General features: G+C 38.8%; 1 protein-coding gene across 1 annotated transcript; it reads left to right on the top strand.

Moving 5' to 3' along the window:
- Nucleotides 1-464: 464 nt before the first annotated feature.
- On the top strand, nt 465-13,161 carry ATP5PB (ATP synthase peripheral stalk-membrane subunit b). Its single transcript, XM_015821343.1, has 7 exons — nt 465-567; nt 657-705; nt 1,496-1,641; nt 2,850-3,013; nt 7,882-8,007; nt 10,470-10,649; nt 13,006-13,161. The coding sequence occupies exons 1-7, from the start codon at nt 537-539 to the stop codon at nt 13,075-13,077; spliced, it is 768 nt and encodes a 255-aa protein (XP_015676829.1). The 5' UTR covers nt 465-536; the 3' UTR covers nt 13,078-13,161.
- The last annotated feature ends 6,016 nt before the right edge of the window (nt 13,162-19,177 follow it).

The following is a 19,177-nucleotide window of genomic DNA, read 5'->3' as shown; positions in this document are numbered from 1 at the left end:
TTTATTTTGATTTTGATTGTAACAACTGGTTTTGATTGTAACAACACCTTTTAGAGGTGAAAGATGATATAGACATGTTTTATAAATAAATAAAATAGTGGCATTGCCTTGCCTTGAGCTGATCTCACCAACAGCCTGGAAAATGAGAACAATGGTATATTTAAGTTGTGGGGTGATATGAACCACTGTGTTTTATAGTATCAATTTTCCAATTGTTTAAAATGTTCTCATCAGGTTTTCCCTCAAACTCAAACGAGCATAATATTTCGCATCAACGAAATACAGTCCCGCAATCACCAATAGATGTCCTTGTCGAACTTTTTTTAGTTCCACGGGTTTGGGTTTTTTTTAGCTTTTTTTAATTACTCTCAGTTGTATTAGCCTAGCTCTATGGTGATAGCCGCTGAGTCGGAGGCGGTGCTAGGAGGATATAGCGCGAGTCCGGTTTTCTCGCGAGACTCTCGTGACGGGGGCGGCCATTTTAGTGTTGTGGCCGGGGGTCATAGGGACGTCGGGCAGTGCTGGGGGAAGGCAGGATGCTCTCTCGGTTGGCGTTGCGTGTCCTGGGTGAGTGAATGAGAAAGGGGAGGCCAGGGGGGCGTGAGGCCGGGGTGGGGGTTGCACTGTGACCTGATCTGCTCTTTTGCTCTCTGCAGCCCCAGCCGGCCTGAAGAGCTCAGTGGCTCTACCCTCCCTGTCATCGGGGTGAGTATAGCTGGGGTCAGTGGGAAAGGGAATGGGACGCGCTGATGGCCTTGAAAGGCAGTGGGCATCTGGGTCTTCTCTGTTAAGAATCGGTTTGTTCCTGCCTCAAGTGAACCACACGCCACATGAATATCCTCATTTGGATGGCAAAGGCCTTTTGGTTGAAAGTGTTAGAATTCAGTGTTTCTCAACCTTGACAATTTTAAGGCATGTGGACTTCAACTCCCAGAATTCCACAGCCAGCATTGCTGGCTGTGGAATTCTGGGAGTTGAAGTCCACATGCCTTAAAATTGTCAAGGTTGAGAAACACTGTGATAGATGAAATAGGGAAATTGCAATGAACCCTGCAGTTGGTCAGCGGCTCTTGACCATCTTTACTGTGATTTATACATTGATGCAGATTTATTATCACAAAATATGGGAAACAAAAAAAACCACCCTTTCGGTAGTTAGGTGGAATTAAAAAATGTAGTGAATTGCTCTGGCTACAAGCAGTCCAGTTTTGAAAAACGAACTGTGGAGGATACATTTATTCAAGTCTGGTCCCCCATTAGCTATCTGAAAGATGGTCTTTGTAATCAATTTTCTTGTGCAAATGTAATTTTGCATAGTGATAATTGATTAAAATATTTGTATTTCTCCTTAAAATCATATGTGTATTCATGGTATTCGTTATGCAAGTTTTTATCTTTTTTATTTGCATTTACTTATGTCTGGTTATTTTTAGCAAAATTATGGAACATGAGGCCAATATTTAGCAAAGATGTTAAATGACTTTTTTAATTACAGCGTAATTCATGCATCAAGATCACTTCACACAAGTCAACAGCACTTGGCTCCTGTGCCATCTCTTCCAGAGAAAGGAGGAAAAGTTCGCCATGGAATAATCCCTGAAGAGTTTTTCCAGTTTTTATATCCTAAAACAGGAGTCACAGGTACTTTTGAAACTATTGTAGCATTTATTTAGTACACTTAATTCCTGATTTTTTCAAAGTATTTTATATATACATTATGGAATATTCAGATGCTGTCATTATTAATGGATTTACTGCCAGGATATTTTATTATACTAGTCACTGGCAGTGAAATGATAAATATTATGAATATATATGTGATTTGATTTTTAAATTATGCATTTAAACTTATTTGTGGCAAATGCAGGCTTGTGCAATTAATTTTTGAATGTATTTGAATGTATTTATTCTTAGCAGATAGCCAGATAACCACAATTAAAACTGACAGTCTGGGGTGACACATTCCCACATATCAGCATTCTACCTTTCCCGACTTTAGCTTTGTTCTACCCCAATATTTGCAGAAGTGCCAAGGCCTTATGGGTTTCTGAGTGAATGGTGTTCCACAGGGCAGGAGCAGGAATGGAGAAGATATGCTTTCTGGGTCTTGCTATATGACAACAATTATGGGATGGGACCTGGGGCACACCCATCCCATCTGACTTGGTGAGATGGTTAGCTATCTTAAGGGAGAAACAGTTCTGCAATTTTTCTTTAAAAAAAGGACAAATGTTTTTATGGTTATCTGTGTATCGACTCATTTCAAAGTTAGCATAGCCCTTCTTGTTCCTTTTATCAAGTTGACTCTATTATGATTACAGAGGCAATTTGGTGTAGTGATTAAGCACCAAGCTAAGGAACGGGGAGTCTGTAAAGTCTAAACCTACCTTAGGCAAAAGCAACCTTGAACTATGCACTCTGTCTCAGTCCTAGGAAGCAGGCAATAACAAACACCTTCTGAAATCTTGCCAAGAAAACTACAGAGGCTTGCCCAGGCAGTCACCAGGAGTCAATACTGATTCATATAACCAGTAGCATTTTAGAGAAAGTGGTAAAATGATAAAGTCCCTGAAATATTACTTTAATATTATTAAAATTATTAATTGCTTATTAAAATTGCTTAATTGCTATATCTTGATGAAATTTTGAAAGAAGAAACGTCAAATTAAGGTTTGCATTTCTTGTTTCAGGCTTATGTGACCTGCCTCAAGAGCAATACCTTTTGCCTCTTGCACTTTAATACGGGGGAAAGATAATGTGTAGAATATTCTTGAGGATCATTTTAGCTCCTTTCCATTATATTGAGTGTTTCTGCCCTCTGTATAATATTATATTTTGCTTATTGCTAGGTCCATATATGCTTGCAACTGGATTGACACTCTACTTCCTGTCTAAGGAAATTTATATAATAAATCATGAAACAATAACTGGTGTTCTTATTGTGGGTTTACTAATCTATGGAATTAAGAAGTATGGTCCTGTTGTAGCAGCTTTTCTTGACAAAACAATGGACGTAAGTATAGTGCTTCAGTTTTATTATACTTTGTTTAATAGCTTATTTTGTTGTTGGTATATTCCCAGGAATATTATAATTTAATATATTCTGCATAATGTGAGGCATTTTAAAGGTATTTTTAGAATACAGAATACATTTTGGTATTTGCAAGCACTATTATGGTAATAAATACCTCCCAATTTAAGTGGTCTTTCTAACTCCTATTTTAATTATTTACTACTGCGATTTCTAGTTGCTGTAGGCTAGTTGTGAATCATTTGCAGGAAAATACAGTGCATTAAAAGCAACAAAAAGAAAGACAAAAATAATAGAATAAAAATTATATCCATCAGGGGCAGACCCAAACTAATATCCTCCCAAAGCCTTATCAAATATCCAGGTTTGTACAGCCCTGCAAAACCCAGATTTGTAAGGGCAAGCAGTTTGACAAAAATATCATACATGTATTTACACAGGCTAATTCCATGATTTTCATCCAGGCTGCATCCTAGATAAACATGTATAGGATTGTAACACAATTTTATGTTATTCAAAATTATTTCGCAGATAGTTCTAATTGGAATTGGAATTTGCATCACTAAGAGCAGCAGTTGTTAAGCAAAGCATCATATGACTACACTGCTTAGTGATAGCAATGCTTGCAATCCAGATTGCAGTCATTAGGCCACGACCGTGTGGTTGTTAGACAAGGACTTTATTCTCTGTTCTGTTCGAACCTCCTCTGCTTCACCTCTCCCCACTTGCTTCTTTTGTCTGCCTTGTATTTTGCTGCCACCTTCGCTGTTCCAACTGACTTTCATCATTCTTTTCCTCTCAGTGCTGGCCTGGAATCCAGGTGCTGGGAAAGGCCATAGCCCTGGGAGTGTATCAGAGACTTGTCTGCTGAAGGAAGCTTGCCAGACTAGGCTGGAGAGGTACAGAACAAAGCTGGCAGATGAGCAATGGGGTAGGATAGTGGAGGAGCCCCATTTTGCAATGCAAAGAACAAGCCCTCAGATTGTGAACAGCGCAGTGAATCAGGCCAGCAAAACACACCATGCTCTGTGGCTGGGTGGGGCAGGAGAGGCAGAAGTGGCTCCCCGGGCAAAGATGGCGACTGTGCAGGAGAGAGGTACTATTCAAGGTGGTGGTAGAACAGTAGGAAATGAGTAGGCTCTTTTGGTGCTGGGCTCACCTCTCCCCCTTGCTGAAGCTCACATGCTAGTTCTCCAGGAGTGTTTCCCAATATATATTCCACAGCGTGCATTGGAAGCTGCTGGCCCTTTACACGGCTTTGCAAGAGTAAGCCTGGACTGAGTGAGCAGAGGGTGTGTGGGTAGGCTCTTTGGGCTCATGTCCATCCCTCATTGAAGCTCACAAGCTGGTTCTTCAGGAGCATTTCCAAAAAGTCCTGGAGAGCATGTGTTGTGCCTCTGGGAAGCCCTCAATCCTCTGCTTCCTCCAATTCCACTGCCATCCTGAACAGCACCTCCTGCACAATAACCACCTTTGCCCAGGGATCTGCTGCTGCCTCTCCTGTTTTGCTCAGCAAATGAGGGTGCTGTGCTTCACCACCCTGTCCTGCTACACTCCATGGTCTGCAGGATCTTGCTGCTCACACTGGCAGTAGAAGATGGGGATCCCCTGCCAACAAATGCTGCCTTGCCTATTCCCTGCTGGGTCTGGTAAGCTTTCTTTGGCATATAATATTCTGCTGATCTGCCACGCTCACAGTACATATCCTTGGGCTGCATCCTCATTCAGTGCCTAGATCCCAGACAAGCAGGAGGAGAAAGAAGGGGAGAAGGCCAGCTGGGAATGGAGGTGGCAGAATCTACAATGGCTGAAAGGGCAGAAGTATGTGGAGAGAGAGATGGAAGTGGCTGGCCTTTTGGCAGACAAGGCTCTGTCACCTTGCCACACATGTCCAGGGATGCATCTTTGCAAAGCACATGGATCCCAGGCCAGCAGTTGGAGGAAGAAAATGGTTAAGGTCAGCTGGGATGGCAATGGCATGGTGGGTGGTGAATGCAAGGTGTCCAAATGGGCAGAATTGGGGGAGATAGGTGGGTGTTGGATGGTTCTCATATGGCGGGAGAAAATGACTCTGGGATGCTATGAAGTAAATGCAGACTGGTCGCCTAGCCCTAGTGCTCATTTTGATCACATGTCACTAATAGTACTTCAAAGACTGCCGTGTTTCCTCGAAAATAAGACCTGGTTTTATATTTTATTTTATTTTTTTACACAAAAAATGCATTAGTTCTTATTTTTGGGGGAACGTCTTATTTTGGGGGGAATGGAGCTCCCCTACGTGCCCCGCACCCAGGCCACTCCCTGTTCGCTGACCTCCCCCTGTTGGTTCAATGACCCGGCTGCCCACTCGCCTCTTCCCTTTCACTCTCCTCCTGAGGCGGACTGTCATGCTGTGGAGGATGGGCCTTACCGGTCCCCATCCGCTGTTTTGGAGCCAGGGGCGAGTGTCAGCGAAAGGATCTGCCACCGCTGCGCAATAGCCGTGTCTGCCACTGGAGGGGCTTTCTTCGGTCACCACCACCCACTTCGTCCTGCAGATCACCTGCCCGTTGGCAGGCACCACCTCCACCAACTCTCCTGTGGCTTGCGCCGTGACTGGGGGGAGGACGCAAGCCTCCCCTGCTGCCTCCCTCTGCCAGCCCTCTGTCGCTGCCATCACACTTTCTTGCCACATTTCCTTGCTGCTCTGCATCGGCCCTCATCTCCCTTCTCTGTTCTGGAAATGGCAGCCCCATTTTCTGCTACTTTCCTCCCGGCAGAAGGGAGGAAAGGAAGGATGCTTCGTATGGAAGGATGCTAAGCTCCAGGAAAACTATGCTAGCTGGAGCTGGGCGAGGAAGGCCAGGTTTCCCTTCCCCCGATGGTTCTGTAAAGCTCTTGAGAAGCGGATCCGCTTCCCACAGGGCTGGCCCATGTGGAGGGGGCTGGACTCACACATATCGGTACACTCAGCTTCTTACAAAAATCCTAGCTACCGTATCCTCAGCTGATGAGGAAGAAAACATGTCTGCTCTAGATTTTAAGGCAGAAAAGTGAAGGGGGGGGGACAATTTCAAAGGGCCTCCTGGAGCAAAGCTCTTCTGTTTGCCGTCTGAAGCGGGTGCCAAGGCCAACCCTGCGGGAAGCAGATCCGCTCCTCAAAAGGTTTTGCAGAACTATCGGTGAAGGGGAGCCTGGCCTTCCTTGCCCAGCTTCAGCTGCCCTAGTTATCTCAGAACTTAGCGTTCTTCCATACAAAGCGTCCTCCCGTCTACCAGGAGGAAAGCAGCAGGAAACAGGGCTGCCATTTCCAGAAGGGAGACACGGGTCGATGCAGGGTGGCAACAAAGTGCAGTGGCGATGACAGAAGACTGGCGGAGGGAGGAAGCAGGGGAGGCTTGCGCCCCTCGGTTACAGCGCAAGCCACAGGAGAGTTGGCGGAGGAGAAGAAGGTGGTGGCTGCAGTCAGGCAAGTGATCTGCAGGGCGAAGTGGGAGTGGCAGGAACCGAAGAAAGCCCCTCCAGAGGCAGAAGCGGCTATTGCACAGCAAAGGGCAAAGCCTTTTGCTGTCACTCCCCCCTGGCTCCGAAATGGTGGAGGGGGCCCAGGTAAGGCCCATCCTCTGTAGCATGGCAGTCTGGAGGGGAGGAGAGTGAAAGGGAAGAGGCGGGTGGGCAGCCGGGTCATTGAACTGGTGGGGGAGGTCACCGAGCGACGAGTGGCCTGGGTGCGGGGGCCCTGGGGTAAGCGGATGCAGGGCACATGGGGCAGCTCCACCCCCATCCCCACCCTAGCTTTATTTTTACGCATGCGCCTCGCCCCACCTCTTACAACCACAGATCTTAACTAGGGCTTATTTATGGGGTAGGACTTATACTAGGCACACATGTAAAAATCAAGCTAGGGCTTATTTTCGGGATAGGGCTTATTTTCGGGAAAACATGGTCGTTGTAACTACCTTTTGTTCAGCACCATCATAACTTCAAAAAATCGCTAAACGAATGGTCCTAACCCGAGGACTAACCCGAGGACTAACTGTATTTCTTTCTTAGCCTGTGTATCCTCATGTGCTATTATTTGTGAAATGTGCTATTATTTGTGAAATGTCAAGACTTTCAAGGAGGTAATAAAACTGCCCAATAAAACTTACAGAATTTAATGTATCTGAATATTCCAGTTTTCTCTCTCTCTCTCTCTCTCTCTCTCTCTCTCTCTCTCTCTCTCTCCCTCCCTCCCTCCCTCCCTCCGTGTGTGTGTGTGTGTGTGTGATGGTTGTCCAGAATTAAGAGATGCCATGTCATGCAATTGGAATGTTATTATCTGAATCAGGATGATACACCCATATATTATTTATTCAAGTAGAGAAAAATGCAAACTGATATAATTAGCTGCTTAATTTAATTTAAAGTATTCTTGCTTGCTACTTAACTAAAGGGAGAGACAACACTGTCTCCTGTATTATTCAACATTATATGAACTGGGAGCTCTGCCACATTTGTCTCATAAAATGAGAAAATAGGTCTTAATTATTCTAGTTTCTTCTAACAAACAAACCACAGTTCTGTCTATCATAAATAAAACAGAAGTAACCATCTTTATGTGCTTGGCCATTCTTGCTGGTAGAAGGAATCAAATGAGAGCAGTGACCACCTGTATTCTTGTTAACAGTTAAACCAGAATTCAATCTGAATGCAGCCTATGATGTTAAATTGCTTGTGTTTATAATCTTTTATCTAATTTCATTTTTTAAAAGTAATTATACTGTTTTTGCTAATAGTATTGTATCAAGGTAAAATTGGTATATGGCAAAAGACTTCGAACATTATGATTTCTTTTAGGATTAAACTGGCTTATACTTCTCTCATTGTAGGAGGAACATGCTGCTTACGAGGACTTAAAAAGTGCTTATATAAATAGATGCCAGAACGGAATTGAGGAGGAAAAAAAAGAGCAATGGAGACTTGAGGGCCGCCACTATCTCTTTGATGCCAAGCGGGTACAGTAGGAAATGGAACAGTTCTAAAAATTACTTGCAAACAACTCTCACAAACACTTTTCTTGTCCAAATCAGCTAGGGCTGACAGAAGTTAAATCCAAACTTCTGGATGTTATAAAGTTGTCTTACCAAATCCCTCTGGTAACTATTATAATAATGAATACATGGTTTTATTTTTATGATAGTACTTGTGATTTATGAGAGAAATACTCAGTTCATGCCTTAGTCATGTTATAGCTGAACTGTTCTGAAATACTCTATATGGGTCTGTTCCTGAAGAGCACAAAAAACTACAACTGGTACAGAATGGTTCATTCAGGTACCCTGTGCTCTGTGAATTGCACTTAATCATCTAATACTTTTTCATACAAGATTCATATGTCTTTTCTGTTTTGTTTTCACACTCATTTCTTCCATTGTTTTCTTTTCCTTGTGCACTTTTCTATGTTTACTTTTCACCCAGGAATCACTCTTGACATCACCAAAACATGAACTATCACCATTTGTGTTTTTTTCACTAGTTAATCACTTTCATCATAAATAATTAAAATAATTATGCTTTTTGATTTATATTCATTCCGTTGCCATCTGTGTGTATGAAAACAACAACAACAGTAATAGAAAGATGAAACAGTGAATCACCTTATCAGTGTCTGCAGCAAAATCTCACAGACTGATTATCTACAATGTCATGATTGAGTTGCCAAAATCATACATTGGAAGTTTTGCCAGAAGTTTGGGTTCGAATGCAGCAAAAATTACTGGGAACACCAAATTGACAAAATTCTTGAAAATGAGCAAGTCAAGATCCTGTGGGACTTTCGGATCCAAGCAGACAGACATCTGGCCCACAACACACCTGACAACGCTATTGTGGAAAAGAAAAAAAGTGTGGTTCATTGATATTGCAGTACTAGGTGATGCACGAATTGAAGAGAAACAGCTAGAAAAAATAACAAAATATTGTGATTTGTAAATTGAAGCTGAGTGACTATGGAGAAAGAAATCAATGGGTTGTACCAATAGTAATAGGAGCCCTTGGAGCAATACCCACAGGGCGGCCTAGATACATGGAATTTTTGAACTTATTAGACCTGAATATTCTGACTTTGCAAAACAAAAAAAAAAAAAAAAAACCCTACTCAGAACTGCCAGTATACTTAGACGCTACTTTAACAGCTTTTTGGTCCTTGATTAGAATGAACTGCTAAGTTTTTACCAGTCCCAGATTGTGAATCTAATTGAAAATTAAATTTTAAATAATAATAATAATAATAATAATAATAATAATAAGGTATTGGAAGAATATCTGAAGGATAGTGAGTAAGATGCAGTGAAGCTACCAGGAAGGCTTATTAAGTACTGGAGAGATCAAACTGGCCAGCAGGAAGACCAAATGAAGAACAGAAAAAAGACATGGGAAGACTAAGAATTGTATGGCCAGTACATTAAAACCCTGCTATATAACACCCCAGAACAATTGGTGATAAGAAAAACAAAAAAGGCTGGATGGTGGATATGGCAGCACCTGGAGATAGCAGAATAGAAGAGAAAGAACTAGAGAAGATAACAAAATACAAAGAGCACAAATAGAAATAGAAGGAGTGGGGCAAAAGAAAACAAAAATAGTATCAATAGTAGGCTTCTTGGGTACAGTCCCAAAACCACTGCAACACCACTTGAACACCATTGGCATTGACAAAATCGATTTGGAAAAGGCAGCTTTACTTGGAACAACTTACATCCTGCAACAATACCTTTAGCACCATCAAACATTAACATCTGCCTATCCCAGGTCCTTGGGAAGGATTCAGTAGGTGGATAAAAATGCCAGATCCAGTTTTTGACTTACAACCATTTGTTTAGTGAAATTACGATGGTACTAAAAAAAGTGACATGACTGTTTCTCACACTTATGACCATTCCAGCACCCCATGGTCACATGATCAAAATTTGGACACTTGGCAACTGGCATGTATTTATGATGATTGCAGTGCCCCAGAGTCCTATGGCCTTCTTTTGCAACCTTCTGATAAGTGAAGTCAGTGGGGGAGCCAGATTCACTTTACAACCATGTTACTAACTTATCTGCAATGATTCACATAACAACTGTGACAAGAAAGGTCATAAAATGGAGGCAAAACTAATTTGGCAACTGTCTCTTACCAACAGAAAACATGGGCTCAATTGTGGTCATGAGTCAAGGATTACTTGTATATTATATGGATTACATATTACTGGAAGAAAGGAGATGTCAGAAATAAAAATCTGCAAAAGATAATAGCAAATGTTTAAACTTGTCATTTATATCTTGCTTTGGGAATATGGATTATTTTCATATTGGTTGAATTTGTGGCTTTTCTTGCATATCTATATATTCTGCTTATTTATGAATACTGAATATATCACATAAGTATGATAATCAAAATAATAAGGAATCTCATGTTTTCTTGTCACTTTAGAACAATATTGCTATGATCCTGGAGGCCAACTATAGAGAAAGGCTTCTCATTGCATCCAGGGAAGTGAAGAAGAGGCTAGATTATCAAATTGCATTACAGCAGCTCAAGCGGCGTCTGGAACGAGATCATATGATCAATTGGGTAGAACAAAGTGTTTGGCAGAGTGTTACTGCCCAACAGGTACTTAGCAAATATTCCCTTACAGGTAGCTTGTGGCCATTTGACTGCTGGAAAGGCCACTAGCTTTCCCTTCCTTTACTTCCATAGTGAAAAATTATTATATCTACCCAGTTGGGCAATAGATGTATCTTCTTGATCTAGAACTAATATTTCATTGTATTGATTTTACTCTTCTGTATTTTGTTGATGAACCATATTAATCATAGAAGAGGTTTTCAGAATATATGCTGGACTTGGAGATTTTTCAGCTCATCAACCTCTTTATAAAGTTTCAGATTGTTCATTGATCTCCAAATATATATTATATGAAAATAATTTAATAAATATTACTTTAATTAATAATACTCCTACAATAATAATAACAGCAACATTAACATTTGGGGGTTAGTATTGACCACCTTGGGGAGCCCTCCTTTAAAGCATCCATGTCTTTTTTTCAAGCTTCCACACAGACTGGAAAGAGACACTGCTGTGTTCATGGCCACACAGAAGTCTAAAAAAATGTGGCTTGGCTTCTCTAAAGAGATCCTACAGTTCTGAGTTCTAATGTAGTTTTGAATTAATTTCAAAGCATGCAGATCCCTTTTGTTGATCTTTTTTGAAGTAAACAAGACATACAAACAAAAGCAACACTTAGATATTATCCATTGATACTTATTCAGGAATAAGCAATATTTTTGGGCCAGTGGGAATAAGGGAAAATTGTGAGTAGTATCACAAATGGCTGTCATAGGCTACAAATGTTAGCCTATAGATAAATACTATTTTATTTTCAAAGTTGCTGTGTGATGTGTTCTTACAAATAAGAATTATATCAACTTTCCAATTTGAAAATAATGGGCAGGTAGGAAAGTATAATTACTTTCCTACCTGCCCATTATTTTCAAAATAATAAGTAATTACAAAAAGTAATAAGTCTCTTCTCAATCTTGGTTATTTTATTTTATTTACTTTAAATGTAGTAAGCTGTAAAACAAAGTACAAACTTTGTTACTCGATTCTCCATAGCAGCTGGGCTCTTCAGAATCCTTATTACAAAGTTATGGATGACAGCCCAGTACTTTATTTGGAAGGGAATACAGACAAATATAAACTGAGATTCTCATTCTTTAAAAGTAAAGGAAGCATGGAAAAAAGCTTCTTTTCTAGTAATATGTGTGTCATGGTAAATATGCCCACCATGGTAGCTATTTTCTCAAAGCCCTCAATAATATACCTCAAAATTCCACACTCTGAGAGATTGGGAACTTCACTGTCATTCATTGTTAGAATAATAACTATTACTTTTTAACTTATTTGTTAAATCACTCAGTTGGGGCTAAGAGCCATGTTGGTCTCTAAGCGAAACTGCTTTGATTTGTTCTTTATTTTACAAGTTTGGCAAAACATGGCTTGTAGACTCAGCCAAGTATGAGTTATTCAACAAATCATGGTTAAGCATATATAAAAGTATGTGGTTCTCCATTGGAATTTGGAGTGGCAAGTTTTTCTAAATATTTCTGTATAAAATTAATAGAATGCAATTGTTTCTCTAGAGGCCCAAAATCTGTTTTCTTTAAATGCACAGTTATCAACCATAACTTCTGTTTTTCCAAACTTTAATAGCAAATGTAGAGAGATGTATTGATCTTAGTTTTTTTTTTTAATTTGAGATTAATCACTGTGTTTGGAGATAATTTTCCATTGTAATTGTAGTAGAAAGGCTTGTTTAATTATCTTTTTTTCCTTACAATGGAGAAAATGTTAAAATATGATAAGAAGGCACACTTTTCTCTTATAAAATTGTCTTATTTTTTCATATCATTCCATGCTGAAAAGATTACTTTATATAGCAACAATATGCTTTAACAACATAGTTTTTTCTAAATATAGGGCAATTGGTCTAGGGCAGTCTTCATAAATCTTATATCTCTACATTTTAAGATAGCAGACTTTTTGACTGAGAGGATTGGGTAAAGAGTCAAATTTTTCATGATATCAATTAGATTCTCTAGGAACGGATTTTTTTATGTTACATTTTTTCTTCATTGACCTGAAGACTTTATTTAAGAACCAAGTATGTTCTTTTTTTTATATATATATATATCTGAGCAGTAGATGTTTTTTCTTTTAATACTGAGTTTTGGAAAGGTCATATGCAATTTAAGTAACTTCATTCTTGATTTTAAATTCTTAATTTCAATCAAGAGTAAATGTTTTAAAGTTTCTGTGCATTTAATAGCATGTAATTTGTATTTGTACAGAAGTCAACTGTAGAATCATAAAGATGCACTGAACTCCAAAACTAACCTCCAGATTTTGAATATTTTCTGTAGGTTCTTTCAACTAAAATGTTAATTTCTTTTCTATATTATAGGAGAAGGAGAATATAGCTAAATGCCTCTTGGACCTGAAAGCACTGTCAAAGTCTGCCCAACCATCTCTCTAAGTCGAGCATTAAGTTGTAACTTCCAGAATTGTACAATTTCTATCCTTAATTAAAACATGTGTATCCTGGTTTTGTTTACTCTGAAAGCTCCTTGAATGTGTTCCTCTCCTTATATTTTCACATCACAATATTCAGAAAGGGAATTATCTTTGCAAATTCAACCGCAAAATGATGTAAATGAAATTTATATTTGTCTTCTCTAAATATGGCTAATGCTCTTTTACACACTTATAAACAATTCAGAAGAGGTGTTTTGTCAGGCCTCTTCACAAACGAGAAAGGTAAGAAATCAACTTACTGTAGTTAATGCAACATTTAAAATAGTGGCACACTGATGGCATAGGATCAGAGTTTGAGATTTTATGAAATTTCAGCAAATAGCACTTTTTAAAGATTTAACATTGAGCTAGTAAGAGCTGTTAACTCTTATTCTTCAAATGCAGTAAATGTCTAGTAGCAACCCTCTGTGATGGAATGTAGTAAGGAGGTGGATTCGCAGAAGGGGGGAGTACATTCCAAAGAAGTAAGAGGGAACTCAGCCCAGATATTATGTCTGAGAGAAAGAGGGTGAAAATAATTTCTAATAGTTCACAGAGTATATTGTAAATGAAGATAGTAGAATGCTCAGTTTGGCAAGATTTTGTCTATTGGTGTAAAACAATAAAGAACAATAAAGAATCGCCCTGTGTCAGTCTTGGTTTGGGACTGACCTTAGTACTTGGCAGCATATGTTCACAGTAATCTAACATCATTTATACCTGGTGTATTTAATAGAGATGAAAATGTAAAATACAGGATTCATTTCTGTATAATATGTTTATTTAACCATATATCAGTTACCCAGTAATATCAAACTGAAAAGGTAGTTGAAAATAATTGCAACTACCTATTAGATATTCACCAGGCTTTCTTACATATTTCTAAATCCTTTACTTAACATTAAAAATTGTGTTCATATATATAAGGAATTTCTCTAATAGTCTGAGTGTGAATAAATAGCTACAATATTAAATGTGGAAGATTCCTTAGATGTGCAGTTCCCTGGACATTTTTATTCTGGAGATATAGATGATGGAATTTATGACTGAACTGGAATGCAAGAATACACAATTTAAAGAGGATAGGACGTTTCAGGGGAAAAACATGTTTCTTTTTTTACTATTAACCTCCATTTGTATCTTACTTGATCAAAACAATATAAACTATTTTAGGAGATGGAGAGGAAAATAGGGTTGCTTTTGAACCTATGAGCATTCCTTATATATTTTTCATGTAAGAACTTTATTTGTATTAATTTTATTAAAAGAAATAGGGAGTGGTAACATTTTAAAATTGAATTGACTACAAAATATTGGTAATTAAAAGGCTGGTATAAGTTAGAGTACTATAAAGATATTATTGGTATTACTTTAGATAAAAAATTAGCTCTAAGTATTAATCTTATAGAAAGAAAGGTGAGAGCAGTAAAGGCATAAACTTGTGGAGGAATGTATTTCTAAATATAAGTAAAACCTCTGAATCAAGCTTGACCGTAGGCCTCAAAGACAATTTTAAAGGTTATGCTATATAGTTTTCCACATAGCAGTTATGACTGAACATGAGGGGAGCTGCTATTAGAAATGTACCTATCTGATTTTGGGAGCAACATCAGTTGCAGTCCTGGGATTAGGAAGTGGCTATTGTTATTTGGGAGACTTGTGGTTTTCAGGGATGGTGTTGTAAAATACTGTTCTTGAAATTGAGCTTTAGGAATCAGATGGCTTGCTGATACTGTACCAAGTTTCCTGCTGTGTAATACTTCAGAGGTCCCCAACCTTGGCAACTTTAAGACTTGTGGACTTCAACTCCCAGAATTCTTCAGCCAGCCAAGCTGGCTGAGGAATTCTGGGAGTTGAATCCACAAGTCTTAAAGTTGCCAAGGTTGGAGACCCCTGTAATACCTTCCTACCTGAACTGCTGGATATCATAACTAGGTTAGAATTGGAGTTCTCCAGATCTTTGAAGACTTCAATCTGCCTTCCTTCATCATGGAGTCAGAAGCAGATTAGAAACAGATTTGTGGCATCCAAGAACTTTGCCCTAGTTATCAAAGGCTCACACTCCAGATACGAATTTTGTTTCAGAGCAGTGGTGGTATGATCAGGAAATTTTCTTTTGCATTGGACAGGTTGTTTCTTGTTAATTGTGAAGTTTTGTGTGGGATCCCTTTGCAACAAGCAAGAATATGTTAGATTGATCCAAACAGATACCTGATGGATCCCATTGGTTTTGGGAGGATATTTGGGGTTGTCCAAGAGTCCTTCTGCATGGTTTGACTAAGGCATTAGCTGTCCATAATATTTTCAGGTCTGTTCCCCAATTTCAAAGTTCAAAAGTATCAATATTCTTTCCTCTTCTTCAAAGTCCAACTTTCATTTCCATAAAGTCTCATAGGGATAATTGCATGATTCTCATTTTTGTATGCAGAGACATCATGGCATTAAAATATCTTTTTCCAAGGCCTTCATGGCTACTCAACCAAGTGCTAATCTATGGCATATTTCTTGACTGCTTGTTCCTTTACTGTTGATGTTTGACAATAAAAAGCAGAAATCCACCACTTTTGTATCTTCATTGTCAATTCTAAGGGACCTCAAAAATCACACTATGCCATAGTGAAAAGTAGACATAAATGACCACAGGATGGCAACAGTGTCCCATAGGAACATTCTCCCATATGTACTTGACGTGTTAACGAAATCCAATGTGCTGATTTCTCACCCAAGTGGTGATAAGGATGTGCCCAACCTATAGCTTCCCACACTCTTTCTAGTGGTAGAAAAAATATATTGTCCTGAGTTGTTTCTACATGCTCTAAAAAATCTATACCACAATTGATTGCTTGTTCAGTTACTCTTTAAATTACCTCATTATTGGATATCAAATAATAGAATGACTTTGTTCTTATTTGTGTACAGAATCATTGAACTAAATAATTGTAGATTTGGAAGGGATCATAAGTATAATCTTTCCCAACCTTCTGCAATGTGCAGGAAAACCTAATAAATCATCCTTGAGAGCTGGCCATGTAGCCTCTTAAAATTTCCAGAGATGGAGAACTCACAGCTTCTAAAATAGACTATTCTAGTGTTTAACAGATCTCATTCTCAGGAATTTTTTCTTTTATATATAAGCAAAATATAAAAAGCTGCAATCTCATCCATTATTTCTGGACTTAGTGCTGGTGGAAAATAATTCTTGATCATTTTCTCTATGGCATCCCTGTACCTGTCTCTGGTCTTCCCATATTCTCTTTGTAAGTACAGTATATGATATCACTTTACATTAACCCAACGGACCCCATGAGTGAACTCAACTACATCAGTTGTCAGAGTATTAAATATTTTAAGTACATGAGTTGTTTCATTCCAGGTTATGGCTTTTAGATGCTAGATCTGTCACACCTAATTTAGTACTTTAGTCCTAATTTGTCTCTCATAAATCTCAGCATAGTCAACAGCTGTGCTTGGAATTATGGAAGCTGAAGTTCAATATCTGAAAGATACCAGATTGGGAAGGTTGAACTGGCTATTAGTTTTGATGGGGGGCTTTTTGTGTTTGTGTATGTGTGGGGTGTGTGTGTGTGTGTGTTTGAATGCCACCTTTTGAAAAACTCTTCAATGTAAAGGGGCCATTAACTGATTTCATTGCCTGATATTGATAAGAAGAAACAATCAAAGACAAACCCTTTAGATTCTGGATCTATTGGAAGTTATTCTAATCCAGCCTTTCCAATGTTTTTCTTTTACATGCAGGGATTTCAGTTCTCTTAGCTAGCATAGCCAAATTGTCTGGGAATTAAGGAATCCTAGAGACATCAAGTTGGGAAAAGTCTTATCTAACCAGTATTAAACAGGTGGTATGTTCTATTATGTGAATTGTTTTTGTTTCATAATATCTCTTACCTTAGTCAGAAGTCAATATTTCTGTTATTTCCATCTCTGTTGAAACCTCTGGTTTCAATGACATTTTGAAAAATTCTCCCTGAGAGTTGAATGGCCCCCACCCTGCTGGTGTTTGGAAGGGTCTTGAAGAGGATCAGTAAGACCTCCTATTCCCACTCAATTTATCATCCTGCCATCGTTATCCTTATTTCCTGATGTTTCTAATGTCTCATTTTAATATTTTAAATAATTTGCAAACCACTCGGAGTTTCTGGGAGTTGGGTAGTGTGTAAATTTTAATAATAAAAATGCCAAATCGTGTCTGAACATCTGGCTGACTGCGATGAACCATAATAGGCCAAATTGTGCTATATGAGCAAGGAATAGGCACTGTATTAAATATGAGGTTTAAAAGTGAAGCAAATTCAGTAAATACTAACTGCTTGGTAATTCAAACTGTAAGAGTAAAAATGTATCTATTGTATTTTCCAGGCAATGTAAAGACTTCCAACCAGACAATGATATAATTGGTATCTTCATCCAGGTGAAACAAGTCCACTGGCTCCTTGCCAAATGACCCAAGCAGAATGTGGGACAGATATTTTCCCTTAGGCAACATCTGTTTCTTATTCAAAGCCAAGCAATCTATAACTGGAGATGTTACTCTTAGGTTGTGCAGCAAAGGAAGAGAAGTTATTTTTCTTAAAAATTCAGGTGGGCATCTCCATTACTTAAACTTGAGCATTACAAAATACTCCGTGTAGCTCTCCGTGAGAATGTCTCTCTGTGTGAAAATGTCAATACATCCCTTTCCACCCAACAAGCCACACATTTCCTGTTTCAATCAGCACCCTTCCTTCTGGTTTCTAAAATGGTATGTTTGCAGAAAGATTATAAAATAACCCTTTTTGTATTGAAGTCAAAGCAGACTTAATCCTTTAGTTTGTCTCTTTTTTATTTACTCAATTGAAACAATTTGCCTCTAAATCATTCGGACGTCTGAGAGTAGACTTTTTTTTCATTACCAGCTTTCAGTTTAATTAATTCTGGAACTCCTTAACATCCAACCTAATTATAGATACCTCTCATTATCCTCTCATAAGTGAGCAGGCACAGGAGAGAGGCCAAGTGGTGCTGGCTACTGAAATTCATTGCACTGTAATTGAAAATCTGTAGTTCACATTCATTCTTCCAACAAGGGAATCACATATAGGATAATGCTTTATATGAAGGCGACAGGAGATTTTCAGAGAGACAGCTGCTATCACAAAAAAAAAACACCCTCTGCACAGTTATGTCTCAAAGATGCTTTTTCAAAAGGCAACTGGACTTGGTTTTTTCCTTGAGGAAGATATTTCACTTCTCATCCAAGAACCTTCTTCAGTTATGACTGAATGATGAAGGGGGGGAGGGGGGAGAGAGAGAATGAAAGAATGAAATTTATATTCCTTTGCAGGCATCTGGTTGTTTGCACTCTCTCTGAGAGCTGTTGAGGCCACTTGGGGATTTATCTGTGTCCTCAGCCTCACCAGAATCAGAGTGCAAATGGGTGTGGGATCTTCTTGGAACTGCTGAAAGGACTGTGTTGTAAACAGGAGATACTGTAGGTGGTATCACATTCTTCGCCCTTTGTTGAGAGAGTGCTGTTCAATTTTAACATGAATGGCCTCTTTTACCCCTCTTTCAAACCAGTGGTCCTCACTGTCCAGACAACTGCAAAGGAATATAAATCCTTCCATTTCCCCCCAACACACACACCATGCAGTTAGAACTGAAGAAGCTTTTTGGATGAGAAGCGAAACGTCTTTCTCGAAAAAAATCAAAGGTGCCTTTTCAAAAAGCACCTTTGGGACACCATGACCAGGATGACTGAGAATCTCCATACACAACTGCACAGCTACTTTATTTTTCACTGTTTGTGTTGTTTTAAAAAACAAATTACTGAAAAATGGGGAAGATTATAATCTGGATTACTTGCAAAATTTTGTTTGAAGCATGGTAAATACACAGCAAAAGTTTCACCTGGGAGTAGCCCATTTAACATGGACTGGAATAGCTAAATAAAAACTATATTTGAAGACAAATTCAATTTTGGAAAACAATTACAAAAAGATTGGACAGAAAGAATGTATGAGACGTTATGAAAAACAAATTGTTTAACTTTATTTTGACTTTAA

The sequence above is a fragment of the Protobothrops mucrosquamatus genome, unplaced genomic scaffold, assembly GCF_001527695.2.
Source record: "Protobothrops mucrosquamatus isolate PMUCROS unplaced genomic scaffold, P.Mucros_1.0 scaffold1310, whole genome shotgun sequence".
NCBI lineage: Eukaryota > Metazoa > Chordata > Lepidosauria > Squamata > Viperidae > Protobothrops > Protobothrops mucrosquamatus.
The sequence above is the reverse complement of the archived record's forward strand: the minus strand, read 5'-3'. Positions and strand labels throughout refer to the sequence as shown.

Coding starts and splice junctions, on each gene's coding strand:
- ATP5PB (XM_015821343.1), top strand. CDS start 537: ATGCTCTCTCGGTTGGCGTTGCGTGTCCTGG. Junction 568..656: donor GTTGGCGTTGCGTGTCCTGG/GTGAGTGAATGA, acceptor TGCTCTCTGCAG/CCCCAGCCGGCCTGAAGAGC. Junction 3,014..7,881: donor TTCTTGACAAAACAATGGAC/GTAAGTATAGTG, acceptor CTCTCATTGTAG/GAGGAACATGCTGCTTACGA.